This window comes from Diaphorina citri, unplaced genomic scaffold, assembly GCF_000475195.1.
Source record: "Diaphorina citri unplaced genomic scaffold, Diaci psyllid genome assembly version 1.1 scaffold294, whole genome shotgun sequence".
In the NCBI taxonomy this organism is placed as follows: Eukaryota; Metazoa; Arthropoda; class Insecta; order Hemiptera; family Psyllidae; genus Diaphorina; species Diaphorina citri.
In genome coordinates this window covers 122548-144289 of record NW_007377730.1, presented here as the reverse complement: position 1 = coordinate 144289, position 21742 = coordinate 122548, and the positions used below count along the sequence as shown (strand labels likewise).

The window sequence follows — 21742 nt, the reverse complement described above, 5'->3', positions numbered from 1 at the left end:
TTCTGAGATTACGCCATGTACGGCCCTGTCTTGGGAGGGTCTTAACCCTAACCTCTCAGACCCTTTTTTAGAAAAGGAAAAAAAGAATCGTAACATTCTGTGAAAATGACATAATTTGAGAGGGTCTTAAAAAGGGAAAACGGACCCTTTATGTTAGTGATTTTAATCGTATAATATATTTTCCTTTCGGAATACGAGACGATTTTCCCTCTTCTGAGGCTCCCCCTTTTAAAGGAAAATACGGGAATTATTTCATCCTTTAGCTGTTGGTCAGACATAAGTTGCAACAGCAAGCGTGTTGTCACAACTTGGAAACAAAAAATGTAAACAATAGTGTAAATCAAATGGAACAGCTGATATCGTGGTCACTCATAAGTTGCATGCGCAAGCGTGCCCTTCCAAAGAGGTTCCGGTCACAGGCTGGTCACTCATCGGCAATTTACTTGCGCATGCAAGCGTGCTTATGCAACTTAAGTCTGACCACAAGCTTAGGTGGCATGGTAGCGCCAGTGAACTTCACTGGGTAGCGCCTATACTAGATTGTTGAAAATCCAAGATGGCGCATTCCTGACCCCTCGAAGGTAAGCGAATGCCCGACTTTGACCAATCTCATGATTAACTAGAGGTAGACATAGTATATTCAGTCCAAGTCAAGTGAAGACATAGTATATCAAGTCAAGTTAGTCACGGTATCAATCATTTGCATGATACAAATTTCTTGACCCTGCCGGGAATCGAACCCGGGTCTCCCGCGTGCAAGGCGAGCGCAGTGACCACTACGCCTACACTGGTAATGCCGCCACTGTTATCTTGATCATTTGCATGATACAAATTTCTTGACCCCGCCGGGAATCGAACCCGGGTCTCCCGCGTGCAAGGCGAGCGCAATGACCACTACGCCTACACTGGTAATGCCGCCACTGTTATCTTATCGATTAAAGTAGCTTCTACTCACCTGTCCTCACGAGGCTGAGTGTACCCCGATCTCCAAGCACAGATCCGAAAAAACTTCGACCTCGCCAGGAATTGAACCCGGGACCTCCGGCGTGCAAACCTAGTGTGCGATACCCACTCGATCACGGAGGTTGCTCGGTCCGAATATTCAAAATCGGGAAATGGGTGAAAAATTGGAAATATCCGTTTCATTTGATTAAAAAAAGTGGTTTCACCCGATGGTCTACGTATTTGTTTGCCATACAGAAGGTCCGGGGTTCCAATCTCACTATCGAAAAAGAAAAGGATGGACATGCTACGACACAGACCACATGAGCCTAATGTTATTCCTTTGCTCGAAATAAAAACTGTGATGAAACAAACATCATATCAAAAAAAAAAATCTTATAAATCTATGTTGATTTTTGTTCCCAGAGTCAATCAGGTCCGGGAGGGGCTCCTACCCAAGGTTTTCTTAGTCTTGTATCTCTGTCCACAACTCCCCCTCAGGTCTGCACAGGGGTGGGTGCTACCATAGAACAATCTCAGACTGAGGTAAGTTGATTATCCAAGACTCTGTAATTGTGAAGCTCTAAAAACTCCGTATGAATTATGAACAGTGCAGGACTGTAAGGAATGGTGACATGCTACGACACAGACCACATGAGCCTAATGTTATTCCTTTGCTCGAAATAAAAACTGTGATGAAACAAACATCATATCAAAAAAAAAAATCTTATAAATCTATGTTGATTTTTGTTCCCAGAGTCAATCAGGTCCGGGAGGGGCTCCTACCCAAGGTTTTCTTAGTCTTGTATCTCTGTCCACAACTCCCCCTCAGGTCTGCACAGGGGTGGGTGCTACCATAGAACAATCTCAGACTGAGGTAAGTTGATTATCCAAGACTCTGTAATTGTGAAGCTCTAAAAACTCCGTATGAATTATGAACAGTGCAGGACTGTAAGGAATGGTAACACTTACTTTTTCCCCGAACCGGTTTCGCCACTACTACGCCTTGGTGGTGTAGTGGTCAAGACGGTTGTCTAAAGGAATTCTAACTTTATGTACTTCACTTACTTTTTCCCCGAACCGGTTTCGCCACTACTACGCCTTGGTGGTGTAGTGGTCAAGACGTTTGTCTATTAAACAGGAGGACTTTGGTTCGATCCCAGTCGAGGTATAGAATTTTACATTGTTTGAGAATTATCATCGGTTGTCTATTAAACAGGAGGACTTGGGTTCGATCCCAGTCGAGGTATAGAATTTTACATTGTTTGAGAATTATCAACCTCAGTGGTTAACGCGTTGGACTCTGTATCTGGAGGTTGGTGGTTCAAGTCATAAAATTTATTTATGTGTTTTAATTGGAGAACGATATTTGTGACCATTTAAGTACAACCTTAAAAAAAGGAATTTTAATTGTGTTAAGCATAAATGCTTGTCACATTAAACAGGAGGACTTGGGTTCGATCCCAGTCGAGGTATAGAATTTTACATTGTTTGAGAATTATCAACCTCAGTGGTGTAGTGGTTAACGCGTTGGACTCTGTATCTGGAGGTTGGTGGTTCAAGTTATAAAATTTATTTATGTGTTTTAATTGGGGAACGATATTTGTGACCATTTAAGTACCCTTAAAAAAAGGAATTTTAATTGTGTTAAGCATAAATGTTTGTCACAAATGTCGTTTCCTGCTTAATGCACTACGTTAAATTTTATGGCTTGACTTGGACTCGAACCACCAACCTCCAGATCCAAAGTCCACCGCGCTAACCACTACACTACTGAGGTTGGTTAAGTACCCTTAACACAAATGAAAATTCCTTTTGTTTGAGAATTTGACCACAATCCAGTCCATGAGTCGCTGCTTAATGCACTACGCTAAATTTTATGGCTTGACTTGGACTCGAACCACCAACCTCCAGATCCAAAGTCCACCGCGCTAACCACTAAAGTTGGTTAAGTACCCTTAACACAATTGAAAATTCCTTTTGTTTGAGAATTTGACCACAATCCAGTCCATGAGTCTGATGTGTTTTGGACCTTGCTCCGAAACTATCGTATCATTTGTTTTGTTATAGGCGGCTGTCAGTGCTTTACAGTTCATCTCTGATATGGGACTTCAGTCTATGTCTCCTCTCAGGACAGGACCCTCCAGTCAACAAACTAATAAATCAATCAACAATAGGTAAGTTCAATTGAGTAACAACTTGTTTGAGTACATAGGTATGGGACTTCAGTCTATGTCTCCTCTCAGGACAGGACCCTCCAGTCAACAAACTAATAAATCAATCAACAATAGGTAAGTTCAATTGTAACAACTTGTTTGAGTACATATACACTTGGTAAAATAAATCCATTGTAGAGTCAGCGGTGATAGCACGTTGAATATGCCAGTTCCCCTTGGATTATTGAAGTAAAGCAACATTACGCGTGGTTAGTATCCGGATGGGTGACCAGCTGGGCAATTACGTGCTGTTGGCTTTTTCCGTGCTGTCAGGCTGGGTGAGGTTAATGTGAGGTGGGTAGCTTGTTGCCGAATAGAAGGTAAAACTCCCTTTACTAAAGTCCTTAGCAATTATACCTACAATACCTACGGTAAGCTTAAAAAAAAAGACATATTCCATTTTAATTTATTTTGAGTACATATACACTTGGTAAAATAAATCCATTGTAGAGCCAGCGGTGATAGCACGTTGAATATACCAGTTCCCCTCGGATCATTGATGTAAAGCAACATTACGCGTGGTTAGTATCCGGATGGGTGACCAGCTGGGCAATTACGTGCTGTCGGGCTGGGTGAGGTTAATGTGAGGTGGGTAGCTTGTTGCCGAATAGAAGGTAAAACTCCCTTTACTAAAGTCCTTAGCAATTATACCTACACTACCTACGGTAAGCTTAAAAAAAGACATATTCCATTTTAATTTACTCTGCTGCTGTAGCAAAATAAATAAATTTTGCACTTAAATGTTGCTAGATTTTTGGTCTAGTGTATCTTGGGGGTGCGGCACCTGTTGTTGATTTATGCGCATCTATTTATTCCGGTGCTGCCACAGCAGCAGCAGCAGCACCTGCAACTTCTCTGTCATTTGGTACTCCAGCAACAACACAGACAGGATTATCATTCAAGCCACCCGCTGCTACTACTGCAGTGCCAGGCTTTTCATTTGGAGCACCAGCACCCACAACAAGTCAGAGCACTCTGTCATTTGGTACCACAGCTACATCACAGCCAGGTGCTCTTTCATTTGGTAGCACAGCCCCTGCCAGTACAGCTCAACCCAACATCCTAGTAGCCCAGACCACAGCTCAATCTACTTTACTTGGAAAACAAACTTCTGCCCCACAAACTGGGTTCTCTGCCCCTGCTGCTACTACTTCTACTGGATTTAGTCTTGGAGCTTCAAGCACTACTACTCAGCCTATCTCTTTGCTAGGTAATTCACACAAATTAATTTTTTGGGTGAGAGAACTCACAATTTGAGAAACTTACTATGGAAAGTGTTTATTTATTTTTTATTATTATTTTTTTTACCCTTATAGAAACATTATCAAGTATGTACATAGGTAGGTACTAACTACCTACTAAGTACTGTACCTACTTACATTATTTTATCCCTAACATGTTTAATCTCAGGTGCCACAACCACAACATCAGCAGCAGCACCATCTGGTGGATTTTCATTTGGACTATCAACCTCTTTATCTACCACTACAACTTCGACCAGTACAGGTCTCTCATTTGGTACCCCTGCTACATCCACCACTAGCACTGCAGGGTCAGGCTTCTCTTTTGGATTAGGTGCTGCTGCTGCTACTACTACTGTCACTACATCTGTGGCTGCGGTGAAACCTACATTATCCACGTCTACATCTGGAGGTCTTGGTGGTAAGTTTTATTATTTTATTTTATCTACATACAAAAAAAAAGTTGTGACTTTTGTTAGAAATAGCTCACCCTTAGAGGAGATTTAGCTCACCCTTAGAGGAGATTTAGCTAAAAATGGCGCCCCTGCCTTCACATGTTTACCATTAATTAATGTTACTTGTTTTTTGCCAGATTTTGAAGGGAAGTAAGAACTAATGCATCACTAACAGAACCTACTTAAGTGAATTATCTTCAGGACAAAATATAACACATACCTACTTAGGATGATTGTTGTCTTGAATCTTGAGATAATAAAGTTGATAAAGCAGGAAATGCGATTTTCATCTAAAATTTCTCATTTGAAAGTAAATCAATTTAGTGTATAACTAATCCCACTGTAGAGGGATATGGACTCTGATTGTTATAGTTTTCCTCTGTACTTAAACAACTATCAAAAAGAAAGAAGAAAAAAATCTCATTGTTCTATTCACAGGGTTCAACCTCACCTCCGCGACATCCACTGCCACTCCCACTTCCACTACAGCTGCTGCACCCACTAAAACTCCCAGTAAAGGTCTGGGCGGTATTGATACCACTGTGCCTACTTCAGGTGAGTAATTCCACTAAGAGACAGCTGGAGGCTACCAAATAAAATAATATTAAGTATGAACTGTATGGGTGACGTATTGGGCGGTATTGATACCACTGTGCCTACTTCAGGTGAGTAATTCCACTAAGAGACAGCTGGAGGCTACCAAATAAAATAATATTAAGTGTGAACTGTATGGGTGACGTAATTTCTTCTTGCTGAGTTTAAATAATTTCTAGAATATGCAATAGTCCTAAACTAAAATGGACGTGGCACACAAGGGATCAAGAAGAGACCGCCTCATAAATTAAAAAATCATGGTGACGTAATTTCTTCTTGCTGAGTTTAAATAATTTCTAGAATATGCAATAGTCCTAAACTAAAATGGACGCGGCACACAAGGGATCAAGAAGAGACTGCCTCATAAATTAAAAAATCAAGGTACATATGTAGGTACTTGAGTTTTTGTTTTTAATCTAATAAATTCAAGGTGCACGCGATAAAATCATATCGTTCTTTATCTATTCTACTATCAATCCTTAATAAAAGATTACAGGAATACAGAGACTCTTTTGGAGTGACATTTTTAATCTCTAAAGGTGCATCTACAGCACAGTTGACTCACATCGTCTTGAATCCATAATTACAAAGAAAGTAGGTAAAATCAAAGAATTTTTGGTGGAAAAAACGTGTTACAAGTGATGGATTGGTAACAATAGTGTAGTCGACCTCTCTGCAATGAATAAAATATTCAATTATTTTCCAGGCACATCATCCGGCCAAGCAGATAAAGCCAAGGGAGGAGTAAAAGAATCTGAAATAGAACCTGCAATACTTGCCAATGTAGAGGCTTTCAAGTGAGTTTTACCACTAATGTATCCATGACCCATAGAAACTGCTAAATATAAGACACGAAGTGAGTTTTGAGTTTCATGGCGATTTTTCCATTGGTTTTGCTGGGTTTTCTGTTTGCGCTCTGAGTATTTCACTAGATCTCTCGATAGAGCTGTCCAATTAATGGAGAAAAGGTGCATCTACAGCACAGTTGACTCACATCGTCTTGAATCCATAATTACAAAGAAAGTAGGTAAAATCAAAGAATTTTTGGTGGAGAAAACGTGTTACAAGTGGTGGATTGGTAACAATAGTGTAGACCTCTCTGCAATGAATAACTTTTGGTGGAAAAAACGTGTTACAAGTGATGGATTGGTAACAATAGTGTAGTCGACCTCTCTGCAATGAATAAAATATTCAATTATTTTCCAGGCACATCATCCGGCCAAGCAGATAAAGCCAAGGGAGGAGTAAAAGAATCTGAAATAGAACCTGCAATACTTGCCAATGTAGAGGCTTTCAAGTGAGTTTTACCACTAATGTATCCATGACCCATAGAAACTGCTAAATATTAGTGAAGACACGAAGTTAGTTTTGAGTTTCATGGCGATTTTTCCATTGGTTTCGCTGGGTGTTCTGTTTGCGCTCTTAATGTATCCATGACCCATAGAAACTGCTAAATATTAGTGAAGACACGAAGTTAGTTTTGAGTTTCATGGCGATTTTTCCATTGGTTTTGCTGGGTTTTCTGTTTGCGCTCCGAGTATTTCACACTTGATTGATTTTGGGAGGAACGACTTGGCGGGGTCTTTTTTATGCCACGAAGTGGTATTTTTTGGGGGGATTCCTGTTACTTTTCAAGGAATATGTTATTTTTTCAACACAGACAACAAATTTACTTTAGGCATTAAAAAATAAAAAAAGACAACTTGTTAAATAAAAATATGTGTAATACCTAGTACTATTATGTACTGAATTAATTATATTTTTCCATTAAATCAAGTGCTGTACAAAACGAATTTGAAGCAGTGATTGGAAAAAAAAAAAATCCTTCATAATTAGGTACCTACATGAATATGTATTAAATTTTAAATCACATCGTGAGGAAGCAGTGAATAATCATGAGGAAAGGGGAATGTGTTTTGTGTCAAATTTTAACAGCTATTGCATTGTTAAAATTTATCATAGACTGCAAAATGTCAGTAAATTTGAGGTTAACAATTTTGGATACCTATACTAATTCCAAGAGGTCCCTTAATATGATAGCCTTCTAATTGTAAACATTCCTGGGCATTTATCATAGACTGCAAAATGTCAGTAAATTTGAGGTTAACAATTTTGGATACCTATACTAATTCCAAGAGGTCCCTTAATATGATATCCTTCTAATTGTAAACATTCCTGGGTAATACTCCCTATTAGTCTAGGGATGTTGCATTCAGTAGTTGTTCAGTGAGTGATTAAGCAGGCAATTTAGGATTTGTTCATCAAAAGATACTTTAAAACTGGCATTTTACTTGTCAAATTAAACTTCACCACACCAATATTGTGCCTCAAATTGCATTCCACACCTAATTCAGTCCACAAGTGAAGTGCATTTCAAATAAAATATATCACAACCACAAGAAGCATGATTTATTATTGTTTCACTTTATTCTGTATCGGTAGGAATAGTTTGAATTCTGCTGGCAGCTCATCCTCTGAGTAGAGGCGGTCACTGAAATACACTCGTCTTATCCTACAGTTTGCATGAATTTGAACTCTCAAGGTTTCTATGTAATTTGTACCATAAGCTCTTCGTGTGAAGTCTGCGAGATTGAATTGAATCTGATTCCACCCGTCATCTAACCTCATTGGCATTGTACAAATGAATGGTTTCACTCGGGTGGTTGATTGATAGTTGCTGGCTCGAAACCTTCTCCGGACGTTTTTGTCATCAAGAACCTACAAAGAAAACCAAAGAATGGACCAATTAGATTCTTAACACTCTCAGAGCCCCATCTCAGCTTTCAACTGAATACAACTTCACCTAATACATAACATACTGTCCCTCTCTCTGCTAAGAATAAAAACCTCACTATCCCTACAGTCTGTTATGAAGCCAAATAGTGCTGATTTTCCAAAACCTACTTGTCATCAAGAACCTACAAAGAAAACCAAAGAATGGACCAATTAGATTCTTAACACTCTCAGAGCCCCATCTCAGCTTTCAACTGAACTTCACCTAATACATAACATATTTAATGGAGAAATTGCAAATGGGTAAAAAATATTAATCAATGGTCGATTCCTACGTAAAAAGTAGTGAAAAATCCAAATCTGAGGTCAAAACTCCGAAAAAATAACTGTAAAAGAACAACTTAAACCTAATATGTATGTATTTTACTGTTGCAGAAACTTCTTGAAAAACGAGCGTAATATTTACAACGAGGTTGCAGTCACGTCATCTAAATCCATAGAGAAAATCAACGAGGACATAGACTCCTTGGCTACCACACTGAAGAGTTTTGAAATAAACTTGCTACGAGAGAAAACTGATGTGGAAAGCTTGAAGGTAAGAACTTTTTTTTAAGTACAGCTATTTATTTATTTTTAATTTTTTTAAAAAATATGTATTTTAAATAAATTAATTTTTTAATGGGTTTGATAGAGGGAACTGTAACAAGGGTTCTTATCGTTCCGAAATAGAAGAGAGGAGGACAGGATAGGAGAAAGCCAGCCGTTCCAAGAACGAACCTAATCTGTTTAGGGTAAAGTTTGCCTTGGGCGGGAATCGAACCCACGACCTAGTGTTTACAAGGCAGGCGCGCTACCTTCCAAGCTAACTACAAAACCTACACTAGCAAAATACAAGTGGATCTAGGATTCCTCGGCTTTAGATCCCACTTGTTTTCTTACCATTGTACTTGCTTACCTGGACTTCAAAAGTGAAATACTTCTTCAAGTTCTTGATGATCATGACTAGGAACGGTAACTTGATACCCAAAGTTTTTTTCGGGTCTGCAGGACATGAGATGAATGTAGTGCTCACATTAGTGCCCACTATCTCGAGCACTAGAGACTGGATGTCATTATCTGTAATTCTCTTGATATGACCGTTCCGAACTTTCTTGTCCCAAATTTGCAATGGCTTACTCCCTATGCTGTACAGGATGGACAGGAAACCACTCTGGAAAGTATTTTTGAACATTTTTTTTATCAAATTTAATCCGGGGGAAATAAATTAATAATTTTGCAGGATGGGGAGCCACAAGAATTTTGATTTTTGCCGGTAACTAACGCCTGATTTGTAAACAAACTTTTTAGTTCGATTTTCATCCGCTAGTCGCGCATGTTCGTTTTTCTTTTCGCGGCCTTCGCGGGAAATTTCAAAAAGTTGGAAAAATCCGTTTTTGTTACATTTTTCAGGAAGGCCGGCCAAAAGTTTTCTAATCTTGTAAAAAGAACAGAGAATAAAAGAAAAAGACTTACCTTTAAAAGTTAAAACAAGTTCCTTACAATCCTTACTTGATCAATTATGTTGGGTATGAAAGACCTTTGAAAGCTCAATATCTATTTGTGAAATTGTCAACTTGTGTTCTGTCACAAAATTTGTTTTCATTCAATCAGTGAATTCACCCATCAGATTCCATCATGACAAGTGGCTTTGGAAGCTCTGCGTAAGTTTTAATCGATGTTATGGTTGTTGGGGGGAAAAATAATAAACAACAAATGACACCATCTGCTGCTAACTAGTCTTATGATGAGTAATGTGTGAAACATGTCAGTGAATTCACCCATCAGATTCCATCATGACAAGTGGCTTTGGAAGCTCTGCGTAAGTTCTAATCGATGTTATGGTTGTTGGGGGGGAAAAATAATAAACAACAGCTAGATGACACCATCTGCTGCTAACTAGTCTTATGATTAATGTGTGAAACATAATACCTCAGTGAATTCACCCATCAGATTCCATCATGACAAGTGGCTTTGGAAGCTCTGCGTAAGTTCTAATCGATGTTATGGTTGTTGGGGGGAAAAATAATAAACAACAGATGACACCATCTGCTGCTAACTAGTCTTATGATGAGTAATGTGTGAAACATAATAAATTGTATTTTACTTGTCCCAACTCCCAATAATGTAAATTTGTTGTTTCAGGGGTCTGTTTGGACAGGCAGCAGGTTCTACACCCACATTTGGTTCAAATCCCCACTTTCCACAGAACTGTACCAGACAATGAGACGGGTTCACGATGCTGTAGTCTCCGTAGCAGGCAGTCTGCAGAGTACTCAGCCTGAAGTTCAATACCTGAAGGAACGGCATCTACAGTTGAGGCAGACCTACTTGAAAGATTCTACCAATGTGTTTGATGTAGAGAGGGGTGGACGGGATACCAAGCTGCCTCGCGATGTGGAAGGACCTTCACCGTTTAGTGGTACGTGAAAAGTGTGGAATATGCAGTTTATTTATTCTTTATTAATATTTTATATTAGCTGAATTCCGTCGCAGCTGGATTTTCATTTGGCTCCACAGCAACACAGCCAGCATTTGGTGCGGGGACTACAACTTCAGGTCAAGGATTTGGTGGCTTTGGTAGTGCGACAGCAAGACTCTGTGTATTTCTTATGGAAATTTTAGCGATCAAAAATTGATCATATCTCAGGATCGGTTTAGATTTTCGCAAAATCTTTCTTATTGCTCACTAGACCATAAAAGGAATATTCCTACCAAATTTCAGCTTTCTAGGTGTTGTGGTTCAGGAGATAGAGCGATCAGTGTGTGAATATGAAATGTGAATGAGTGAATGGATCTTGATTTTATAATATAAGATTTTCAAAAGAATTTTCAAATTTCAAGACAGAACTCAATTGGTTCTCCTGCATTTGGTAGCACAAATACTTTTGGAACACCAACCACCCAGCAATCTACAGGATTTGGGGGTTTTGGAACTTCAACACATTTGGTTCATTTGGTACTCAGCAGGCAGCTACCACTCAGGCTGGATTTTCATTTGGCTCCACAGCAACACAGCCAGCATTTGGTGCAGGGACTACAACTTCAGGTCAAGGATTTGGTGGCTTTGGTAGTGGGCTGGATTTTCATTTGGCTCCACAGCAACACAGCCAGCATTTGGTGCGGGGACTACAACTTCAGGTCAAGGATTTGGTGGCTTTGGTACTGGGACAGCAACATTTGGTTCAACCAACACGAGCACAGGAGGGTTATTTGGCTCCGGTGGCACTACCACTGCACAACCAGGATTTGGATCATCAGCTTTTGGTACACCAAGTGCCCCTACTCCTGCCTTTGGTTCTCCTGCATTTGGTAGCACAAATACTTTTGGAACACCAACCACCCAGCAATCTACAGGATTTGGGGGTTTTGGAACTTCAACGTTTGGTTCACAGCCTACACAACAGAGTGGATTAAGTTTTAATTCTCCGAGCACAACACAGTCTGGTTTGACATTTGGAGCTCCCTCTGGAGGTCTCAACTTTGGTACACCAACAACTCAAGCCACCTCAGCTTTTGGTACTCCCACTCAGTCTACAGGTTTATCATTTGGTAACTTCAACGTTTGGTTCACAGCCTACACAACAGAGTGGATTAAGTTTTAATTCTCCGAGCACAACACAGTCTGGTTTGACATTTGGAGCTCCCTCTGGAGGTCTCAACTTTGGTACACCAACAACTCAAGCCACCTCAGCTTTTGGTACTCCCACTCAGTCTACAGGTTTATCATTTGGCCCGCCGTTTTTATTTCGTAGCAATGAAACAACTGCTACATTGGACGCATGTGGTCTGTGTCGTAGCATGCCCATCCCGTAGTATGCCTATCGTATCATTTGTTTTGTTATAGGCGGCTATCAGTGCTTTACAGTTCATCTCTGATATGGGACTTCAGTCTATGTCTCCTCTCAGGACAGGACCCTCCAGTCAACAAACTAATAAATCAATCAACAATAGGTAAGTTCAATTGAGTAACAACTTGTTTGAGTACAATCATTTGGTTCCACCACTCCTGCCCAAGGATTTGGAAGCACAGCTCAAACAGGACTTTCATTTGGCACTCCTAGTGCTACACAAGCTTCAGGAGGTTTTAGTTTTGGTGGTGGGACTGCTCCCCAGACAGGAGGACTTAATTTTGGTACTCCAACTTCAACTCAACAACCTTTGTTTGGTGCACCTGCAACAACTGCACAGACTGGGTTCTCTTTTGGTACCCCAGCAGCCACCAGCCAACCTAGTGTTGGTTTTGGTGCAGCAGCTACAACTCAAAGTGTTGGTTTTGGTGCCCCAGCCACAAGTCAAAGTGTTACTTTTGGAGCACAACCTGCCAGTCAACCAAGTGTAGGGTTTGGTGCCCCAGCAACCACTCAGACTGGTCTCAGCTTTGGGGCTCCAGCCACATCTCAACCAGCTCTCAGTTTTGGATCTTCAGCAACAGGTCAAGCAGCTGGGTTTTCATTTGGTAGCTCAGCACCAGCCAGCTCACAGCCAAGTCTCTCATTTGGTGCTGCCATTTGGATCTTCAGCAACAGGTCAAGCAGCTGGGTTTTCATTTGGTAGCTCAGCACCAGCCAGCTCACAGCCAAGTCTCTCATTTGGTGGTGCGCTACTCGATTAAAGTAGCTACTCAATTGTCCTCACGAGGCTGCGTGTACCCCGAACTTCAAGCTCAGAGCCGAAAAAACTTCGAACCCGGGACCTAAGGCGTGCAAGCTGGGCGAGATACCTACCCACTCGGCCACGGATGTTGCTAACAGAGAACTTACACAATTTGGTTCCAAAATAACGTCACATTTATATGGTCTGTTTCCGTGATTAAAACAGTCTAGTTAGCTTGGAAGGTAGCGCGCCTGCCTTGTAAGCGCTGGGTCGCGGGAATGATTCCCGTACGGGTTGAACAGATAGGATTCGTTCTGGGGACTGCTCGCTTTCTCCTTTAAAGTAGCTACTCAATTGTCCTCACGAGGCTGCGTGTACCCCGAACTTCAAGCTCAGAGCCGAAAAAACTTCGAACGCGGGACCTAAGGCGTGCAAGCTGAGCGAGATACCTACCCACTCGGCCACGGATGTTGCTAACAGAGAACCTAAACAATTTGGTTCCAAAATAACGTCACATTTATATGGTCTGTTTCCGTAATTAAAACAGTCTAGTTAGCTTGGAAGGTAGCGCGCCTGCCTTGTAAGCGCTAGGTCGCGGGAATGATTCCCGTCCGGGGACTGCTTGCTTTCTCCTATCCTGTACCTGGTTTTTTCTTTGATTTCGGAATGACTTGACTTCCGCCGTCATAGTTCCCTCTATTGAAATGGCTCAGCTTAGGCAAAAGAGGCTGAGTGAAGTCTACAGTTCACAGATATACTAGTTATTACCTATTAATACTTTTAAGGTAAAGTGAGAAGTTAATTAATTTACCTTGTACCACTGTAGTACGACACCGGATGTAGCATCTATCATTCTCAGTATACTATCCTGCGTATGTACTATGAGACAAGATCTTCCATACACTAGTAGACTATTGATCACTACATCTTGTAATCCATTGATGTGAATAGTACGCTCCTGACACAATCTGGCGGACAGCGGAAGAAATATTGTTAGTTCTCAAATATGTAGACTTTTAGAAAAAAAAATATATATATGTTTAACTGTTTAAGTGCTAAGGTTTTTAGAGATGGGGGTTTTACCTTCTATTCGGCGACAAGCATTCATTCATTCAAACTCATTTAAATCACCCAGCCTGAGTTGGTCGCGGGAAAAGCCAACAGCACGCTATGGCCGAGATGGTCAACCATACCATCCACGCGCAACGTTGCGTTGCCACTAGGTGGCGTGATAGTACCTACCTGTACTAAACCATTGAATATCCAAGAGAGCACATTGCCAACTATCGAAGATCAAAGGAAAACACACTTGAAGTTTTTTTCTTTGATTTCGGAATGACTTGACTTCCGCCGTCATAGTTCCCTCTATTGAAATGGCTCAGCTTAGGCAAAAGAGGCTGAGTGAGGCCTACAGTTCACAGATATACAAGCTAACTAGCCTGGTACAATGTACCGTGGTACATCCTGGTAAAATAAAGAGCTGCTCTATGGAACAACTTGTTCTGAGATGACAGTATAAATAAAGCACTACTTATACTTGTAGTCCTCACGATGGTTGATCACACATCCACGGACGAACCAGCTAAACCTAGCTGGAGACCATCAATCCCCCGGCTTCAGCTAAGCCGTTAACAACAAGTTGTACTTATCATTAACTTTCTTCTTTTTCCAGGAGGACACACTGAAAAGTCTGGAGCATTGTGCTATGGCCCAGCGTACACAGAACATGCCCTCTGCCCTACAAGCTGAAAACGTTGCTCCGTCAAAGTACTTCCTCAGTTTGAGTGAACAATTCGAGTCAGATCTTCTCAAGCTAAGATCCAACATAGATTCAACTCAGAAGTTGGTTGAAGGATTTACCAAGACGTCTTGCATTACACCTTCTGGTAAGTCGAATAGAACCCGCTTGGTTTACAGAGTCTGTCCCATGTCGGATAGAATTAATCCTCGGTTCTACCGTCTCTTCTTAAGTGCAGAAAAACTAGACCTCGGAGAAAAACATTAATGACAAAGTCTAGCAAGTTGACCGTGCCTCGCCTCGGAAAAGCAATCACAACTCGAGATTGGTTTAGATTTCGCCAAAATCCTCACATATTGCACATCTACTATGAGACAAGATCTTCCATACACTAGTAGACTATTGATCACTACATCTTGTAATCCATTGATGTGAATAGTACGCTCCTGACACCATCTGGCGGACAGCGGAAGAAATATTGTTGGTTCTCAAGATTTGATAAATATGTAGACTTTTAGAAAAAGAAAAAAAAAAAAAATATGTTTAACTGTTTAAGTGCTAAGGTTTTTAGAGATGGGGGTTATACCTTCTATTCGGTGACAAGCATTCATTCATTCAAGCTCATTTAAATCACCCAGCCTGAGTAGGTCGCGGGAAAAGCCAACAGCACGCTATGGCCGAGATGGTCAACCATACCAACCACGCGCAACGTTGCGTTGCCACTAGGTGGCGTGATAGTACCTGTACTAAACCATTGAATATCCAAGAGAGCACATTGCCAACCATCGAAGATCAAAGGAAAACACACTTGAAGTTGAAGGGTTCTTTGGGCATGTGAAGAGATCTGCCTCACCTTTTGGTTTTCTCTCCAAGTCTCCATGCAATGATAACCCCATGGCTATCCCCAGAGTAAAGGACAGAGGTGATAGTATTATAACACAAGGCGTTTACATAGCCAGTGTGGCCAACCAGCTCATCTGTTAGCTCAGCACATGATGACCAGTCAGCAGATTTCATATCAGCACACTTCCACACGCGAAGTACTCCGTCATAACAGCAAGTAATGATGGTGGAATGAATGAATAGACCGTCGTATACATAGCAAGGGTGTGGTAGAATCTGAAAATACAAAATAAAGTTATATGGTGCCTAAATAGCTCGGCGGTGTAGTGGTCAAGACGCTCGCCTGGTAAACAGGAGGGCTTGAGTTCAATCCCAGCCGAGGTATGGAAATTTATCCTCGATATAATTTGAGAATTTGACCACAATAATAGTCTAAGTAGAACCTAATAGGAATATTCGTAGTTTCATCTTTCAAATTTCATCTTTCAACGTGTTGGGGTTCTGAAGATAGATCAGTTTGTGAATGAGTGAATGGATCTCGCTTTTAAATATTAGTAAAGATTCATCCTTAAAATCCCCATAAAACGTTGCTCCGTCAAAGTACTTCCTCAGTTTGAGTGAACAATTCGAGTCAGATCTTCTCAAGCTAAGATCCAACATAGATTCAACTCAGAAGTTGGTTGAAGGATTTACCAAGACGTCTTGCATTACACCTTCTGGTAAGTCGAATAGAAAAAACGTTGCTCCGTCAAAGTACTTCCTCAGTTTGAGTGAACAATTCGAGTCAGATCTTCTCAAGCTAAGATCCAACATAGATTCAACCCAGAAGTTGGTTGAAGGATTTACCAAGACGTCTTGCATTACACCTTCTGGTAAGTCGAATAGAACCCGCTTGGTTTACAGAGTCTGTCCCATGTCGGATAGAATTAATCCTCGGTTCTACCGTCTCTTCTTAAGTGCAGAAAAACTAGACCTCGGAGAGAAACATTTATGACAAAGTCTAGCAAGTTGACCGTGCATCGCCTCGGAAAAGCAATCATAACTCGAGATTGGTTTAGATTTCGCCAAAATCCTCACATATTGCACATCTAGAACCTAATAGGAATATTCGTAGTTCCTACCAAATTTCATCTTTCAACGTGTTGTGGTTCTGAAGATAGATCAGTTTGTGAATGAGTGAATGGATCTCGCTTTTAAATAATGGTAAAGATTCATCCTTAAAATCCCCACTTTCCACAGAACTGTACCAGACAATGAGACGGGTTCACGATGCTGTAGTCTCCGTAGCAGGCAGTCTGCAGAGTACTCAGCCTGAAGTTCAATACCTGAAGGAACGGCATCTACAGTTGAGGCAGACCTACTTGAAAGATTCTACCAATGTGTTTGATGTAGAGAGGGGTGGACGGGATACCAAGCTGCCTCGCGATGTGGAAGGACCTTCACCGTTTAGTGGTACGTGAAAAGTGTGGAATATGTAGTTTATTTATTCTTTATTACTTAATATTTTATAATTTTCAAAAGAATTTTGTTTTCAAATCTCAAGACAGAACTCACAAGATATATTTTGAAAAAGAAAACAGTGAAATTGTCTAATGAAACTTGTGTCAGTAACTCATTGAATGCCAAGATGTCAAAGCTTTGTTTTTGTTTGGCAGGGATTTAACATCGCTGTATCACTGTTAACTTTCCAGTGTTAAGGGTTTTACCCTCTGTTTGGCGACAAGCTGCAAAAGATATATTTTGAAAAAGAAAACAGTGAAATTGTCTAATGAAACTTGTGTCAGTAACTCATTGAATGCCAAGATGTCAAAGCTTCGTTTTTGTTTGGCAAGGATTTAACGTAGCTGTATCACTGTTAACTTTCCAGTGTTAAGGGTTTTACCCTCTGTTTGGCGACCCAATTTCTCATATTAATCTCACCCAGTCTGAATGGGGCATTGATGGCCAAATGTGTTAATGTCTTATGCCTTTAATGAAACCCTGGTTTGATTTCAGCTATGGGAAACTTCTACACAGCATCTCTAGCTCTGGATAAACCAGCCCTGTTTTCTTCTGGTGGTCTAATGTCAGGTAAGTAATATAGTCCCAGTACTATAATTTCTTCAAAGGCAGTGGATTTATAACCGACAGGACTGTGGACATCATCTATGTTACATTTGTTATATTCCAGGTTGGGGAGAGACATCGCAGGTACAAGCTCCAACCAATGAGTCTACAACACAGCTGAACCCTCCCCCCGGTACTAAGCGAGGCAAGAGATGGTTGTGATAAAACATAAATCTACCAACTAAGACCTAACTCACCAACGTATAAGTTACTCCCAGGTCTATAGTCTTGTGTTAAAAGGCACTTTGGGGTTCCGTACATGCGCGAAGCTCCAACCAATGAGTCTACAACACAGCTGAACCCTCCCCCCGGTACTAAGCGAGGCAAGAGATGGTTGTGATAAAACATAAATCTGCCAACTAAGATCTAACTCACCTAACGTATAAGTTTCACCCAGGTCTATAGTCTTGTGTTAAAAGGCACTTTGGGGTTCCGCACATGCGCGGACGGTATTTATAAAGATAATAATGAGAGATTGATTGTATATAGAACCGGGGTTTAATGATCCTATACAAGCTCCAACCAATGAGTCTACAACACAGCTGAACCCTCCCCCCGGTACTAAGCGAGGCAAGAGATGGTTGTGATAAAACATAAACCTACCAACTAGGAGCTAACTCACCTAACGTATATGTTACTCCCAGGTCTATAACATTAAGGGCGGGGGCCACTAAGTGAGTCTAAACTCCGTTAAAATTTAAGCGCTTACAACGCAGACGCACTACCAACTAAGCTAACTAGACTGGCTGCTATCGGCTTAAACCAATTCGTGTGGCAGAATTCCTGGGACTGGCAACTACAGGAGGAGTTTAAATCCGTTTGACTTGGCCATTGGCTCCTACAATAACATGCTATCGGCTTAAACCAATTCGTGTGGCAGAATTCCTGGGACTGGCAACTACAAATGATCCTATTTATCATTAAGGGCGGGGGCCACAAAGTGAGTCTAAACTCCGTTAAAATTTAAATCTGATTGGTTGATTTCAAAAAATTAGCCAATCAGATTGTTTAATCCGAGATTAAAACTTAAACCAAGTTTATAATCACTTTGTGGTCCCCGGTCTAAGTGTTTAGTTCAGAGAGCAAGTTCACATGTGTTAAATGTACATAGAAGCTTAACTCATCCTTTAGGGCTGTTTGCCCCTCCACCTAAGCCTCGGTGTGGGCTTTTTGTGGACGTAAACGTACACGAAGCCCAAGGGGATTTTTATCAATTTATCATAGTCTTAATAAATAAGGTAATTTTAATTTGAGAGGTACATCTATTTAATCTATGTTTTGAAATAATATGGTACATCTATTTAATCTATGTTTTATGTTAAATGTACATAGAAGCTTAACTCATCCTTTAGGGCTGTTTGCCCCTCCACCTAAGCCTCGGTGTGGGCTTTTTGTGGACGTAAATGTACACGAAGCCCAAGGGGATTTTTATCAATTTATCATAGTCTTAATAAATAAGGTCATTTTCATTTGAGAGGTAAGTACATCTATTTAATCTATGTTTTAAAATAATATGGTACATCTATTTAATCTATGTTTTAATTTGAATGTTGGTATAGTCTTAAATATTAAATAACCTAAGTGCCAAAATATAATTCTCATATCTCTTTTCAGAAGAGAAAAAAATCGCCCCATTTGTTTGTTTTTTGAAATTGTAGATTGTAAGTAAACTAAAGCTTAAAAAAAATAGTAATGGAAACTGGAAAGTAAAAATTACACCAGGGTTGGTTTAAGACACAGATTTGAGTACCTGGTCCATGGCGTGCATAATGTTAGATAATTTATCAGGGGGCGGTACAGTAGATACCATACTTCCGCCCCTGCTACGTTCTCTCTCCTCCTTCTTATCTTTCAATGGAGGCAGGGCCGGTTTCAGTTCTCTCCCTTGGGTCTCATTCAGCAGATGAAGGCCCACGCTTTTCCCAGTTTCACCTCTGAAAATGAATAATAATATGTAGATTTTACATTTCTTCGCTGAATAAAGCAAAATTTTCAAACCTAAAATCTTTTGGAGAAAAAAAAATAAATAAACATTTCTATATTTTTTTTACTTTCCTTATCCTATAGGAAGGAAAGTAATGTAATTTAGTGTATCTTGATTATGCCAGTGCCAGAATAGGTATTTCAGAGGGTAACTCGACTAGGTTATGATTTATTTCAGTGTTCAATAGAGAATACCACGTTATTCCTTCGATAAATTCAGCAAAAAATCTCACAAAACACAAATCCTTTTCACCGATCCACATGTAATATCAAAATTTGAATTTTGAAATATTCGCGCCACTGAAAACCCACGTTTCAAGAAAGGCCCGTTCACACGATGCATGTAGCGGAGATAGAGGTTTTCAGCATTCCTTGGTTTTTAGCTCGCCACATAAACGTAGGTATACGTTATGCTCGTATGTTCTATGCGGTTTGAAGTAGGTACTCAGTTACTCACCATCATAGCTCCTTGCTCACCATAATATTCACTTCCCTCTCTCTTCCTGCTCGATGCTCTCCGCTCCACTCAGTTTTTAGCCAAGTCTTACCTACAGAGGGTGTTCATTATTCTTCAACCTCAAAGTGCCCCATTGACACAGGAAAGAATCGAACCTGTAACTCCTTAACCGTGAGATAGTGTTTCAAAGTAGCACCATTCGATTTAGCGTGAAAAATTACATGGGAATGACTTTCAAAATCAGTGTTTTTTTTCTTGAATTCGCCGAGACTCGGACCCGTAACTCCTTAACTGTAAGTCGGACAGTCTTGAAAGTTGCACCAATCGATTCCTCGTCAAAAGTTCCATAAGAGAGAATGCTTGGTGGGCCCGAAAAGTGTATTGGGGACTTTTATGGGGCAAAAAACTGATTTTACGGGTTAATTTCCTATGGTGCACTTTGAGGTTGAACACCCTGTATACGTAATGGCCTAGCTATACCCATTTAACACATTCAGTGCCATCTCTCTAATTATAGGTAGGTAGGTACCTGACAGTTCAGACATTTTCAGAGCTTAGCCTAAAAAGGTAGATTCCTAATAGGTACACTGCTTTACACGCAAACAAAATGTTCATTGGGTATTTTGTTTAAAAACTTGTCCGCAGCTAGTCTAGGAGCCTTGTTGGCTTGGAAGTTGGAAGGTAGCGTGCCTGCCTTGTAAGCGCTAGATCGAGGGTTCGATTTTCTACAGTCCTAAATATCAGACTATGCACAGGGAACATTATAACAATAACTTCCTTACTTACTTAATAGCCCCTGTGCTATTCAACATTTAGTATTAGTTAGACAAGGCCATTTCTGCTGCAAATCATTGAAGAACACATAAATCTGACCGGATACGGAAAGTTAGTGTATTCATTATTATGTTAAGGCGGTCTCTTCTTGATCCCTTGTGTGCCGCGTCCATTTTTGTTTAGGACTATTGCACTGCCTCAAATACGTCTGACCATAACTGATAACATGATACAATGTATCAGCAATAACAGGAGACACACAGCCTTGTGTTAATCTTCAAGTGGTAATGGCTCGGAGGTTGTCAGTAAGCTGCGTTCCCATAGATCCGTTATTACTTGTAAGCAACTCTAAAATCACCAAACACACAACATAGGGCAGGCTCAAAATCATGGGAGAACATACATGTTCCGTAGCGAAACAATCTTCTTTTTTTTCGCTTTTTCCGTGTACAGACGGGGTCGGCGTTTTTCATCAGCCTCTCAATCAGTCCTAACTAGGGTGACTGCTTTGGGCTGACATTTGGTTTTGGCTATAAATTTTACGAGTGGATGCCCTTCGCACTCAACCTTTGCTATTTCTTTAGCAAGGGAAATTCAGGCTGGTATACTCCCTGTTTAAAGTCCGTAGGGAAACAACATGCAATAGGAAATGTCCTTACTCGTCTTATAAACTTCACTAGAAGGATAGAAGTCATTAAAGAAGGAACAAATGACAATGAAATTGCACGCCTTCTTTGGGCTTTGAACCCACAGCCTCCCACTTAACAGTCGAGCGCCCACGTTCCTGTTCTAAAACCCGATAGACATGTTTGAATACGTTTCACAACGTGGTTTTCCGACAGATCGTTGCGTGTGGACACGATAATTGCCAGAATTTCACTCATTTAGACCTGAAATTTTACACGAATATCGCGCACACACGAAACGATCTATCAAAAGACCAGATTGGAAAACAAGTCGTAGCGCATGTATTGGACTTAGACTTAACATGAAGAAAAGTGCATCTACATTACCACCAATTGATATCG

General features: G+C 40.6%; 3 protein-coding genes and 1 long non-coding RNA gene across 4 annotated transcripts; 3 read left to right on the top strand and 1 right to left on the bottom strand.

Moving 5' to 3' along the window:
* The first annotated feature begins 1627 nt into the window (after positions 1-1627).
* On the top strand, positions 1628-3116 carry LOC113466574. The gene is made up of 2 exons (XR_003390934.1): positions 1628-1819; positions 3013-3116. It is a non-coding gene; the product is annotated as an uncharacterized LOC113466574 (long non-coding RNA).
* Positions 3117-3691: 575 nt separating this feature from the next.
* LOC103507171 (nuclear pore complex protein DDB_G0274915-like) lies at positions 3692-6249 on the top strand. The gene is made up of 5 exons (XM_026822103.1): positions 3692-3730; positions 3909-4368; positions 4569-4820; positions 5293-5409; positions 6155-6249. Exons 1-5 carry the CDS (start codon positions 3692-3694, stop codon positions 6247-6249), a joined length of 963 nt encoding a protein of 320 aa, XP_026677904.1.
* A 1395-nt stretch (positions 6250-7644) lies between these two features.
* On the bottom strand, positions 7645-9477 carry LOC103507164 (cilia- and flagella-associated protein 20). Its single transcript, XM_008471614.3, has 2 exons — positions 9137-9477; positions 7645-8166 (listed from the first exon to the last, which is right to left on the bottom strand). The coding sequence occupies exons 1-2, from the start codon at positions 9410-9412 to the stop codon at positions 7861-7863; spliced, it is 582 nt and encodes a 193-aa protein (XP_008469836.1). The 5' UTR covers positions 9413-9477; the 3' UTR covers positions 7645-7860.
* Positions 9478-9616: 139 nt separating this feature from the next.
* On the top strand, positions 9617-17682 carry LOC103507170 (probable nucleoporin Nup58). Its single transcript, XM_026822102.1, has 10 exons — positions 9617-9881; positions 10363-10398; positions 11163-11266; positions 11359-11769; positions 12215-12759; positions 14486-14699; positions 16030-16266; positions 16634-16846; positions 17390-17464; positions 17565-17682. Exons 1-10 carry the CDS (start codon positions 9856-9858, stop codon positions 17660-17662), a joined length of 1959 nt encoding a protein of 652 aa, XP_026677903.1. The 5' UTR covers positions 9617-9855; the 3' UTR covers positions 17663-17682.
* The last annotated feature ends 4060 nt before the right edge of the window (positions 17683-21742 follow it).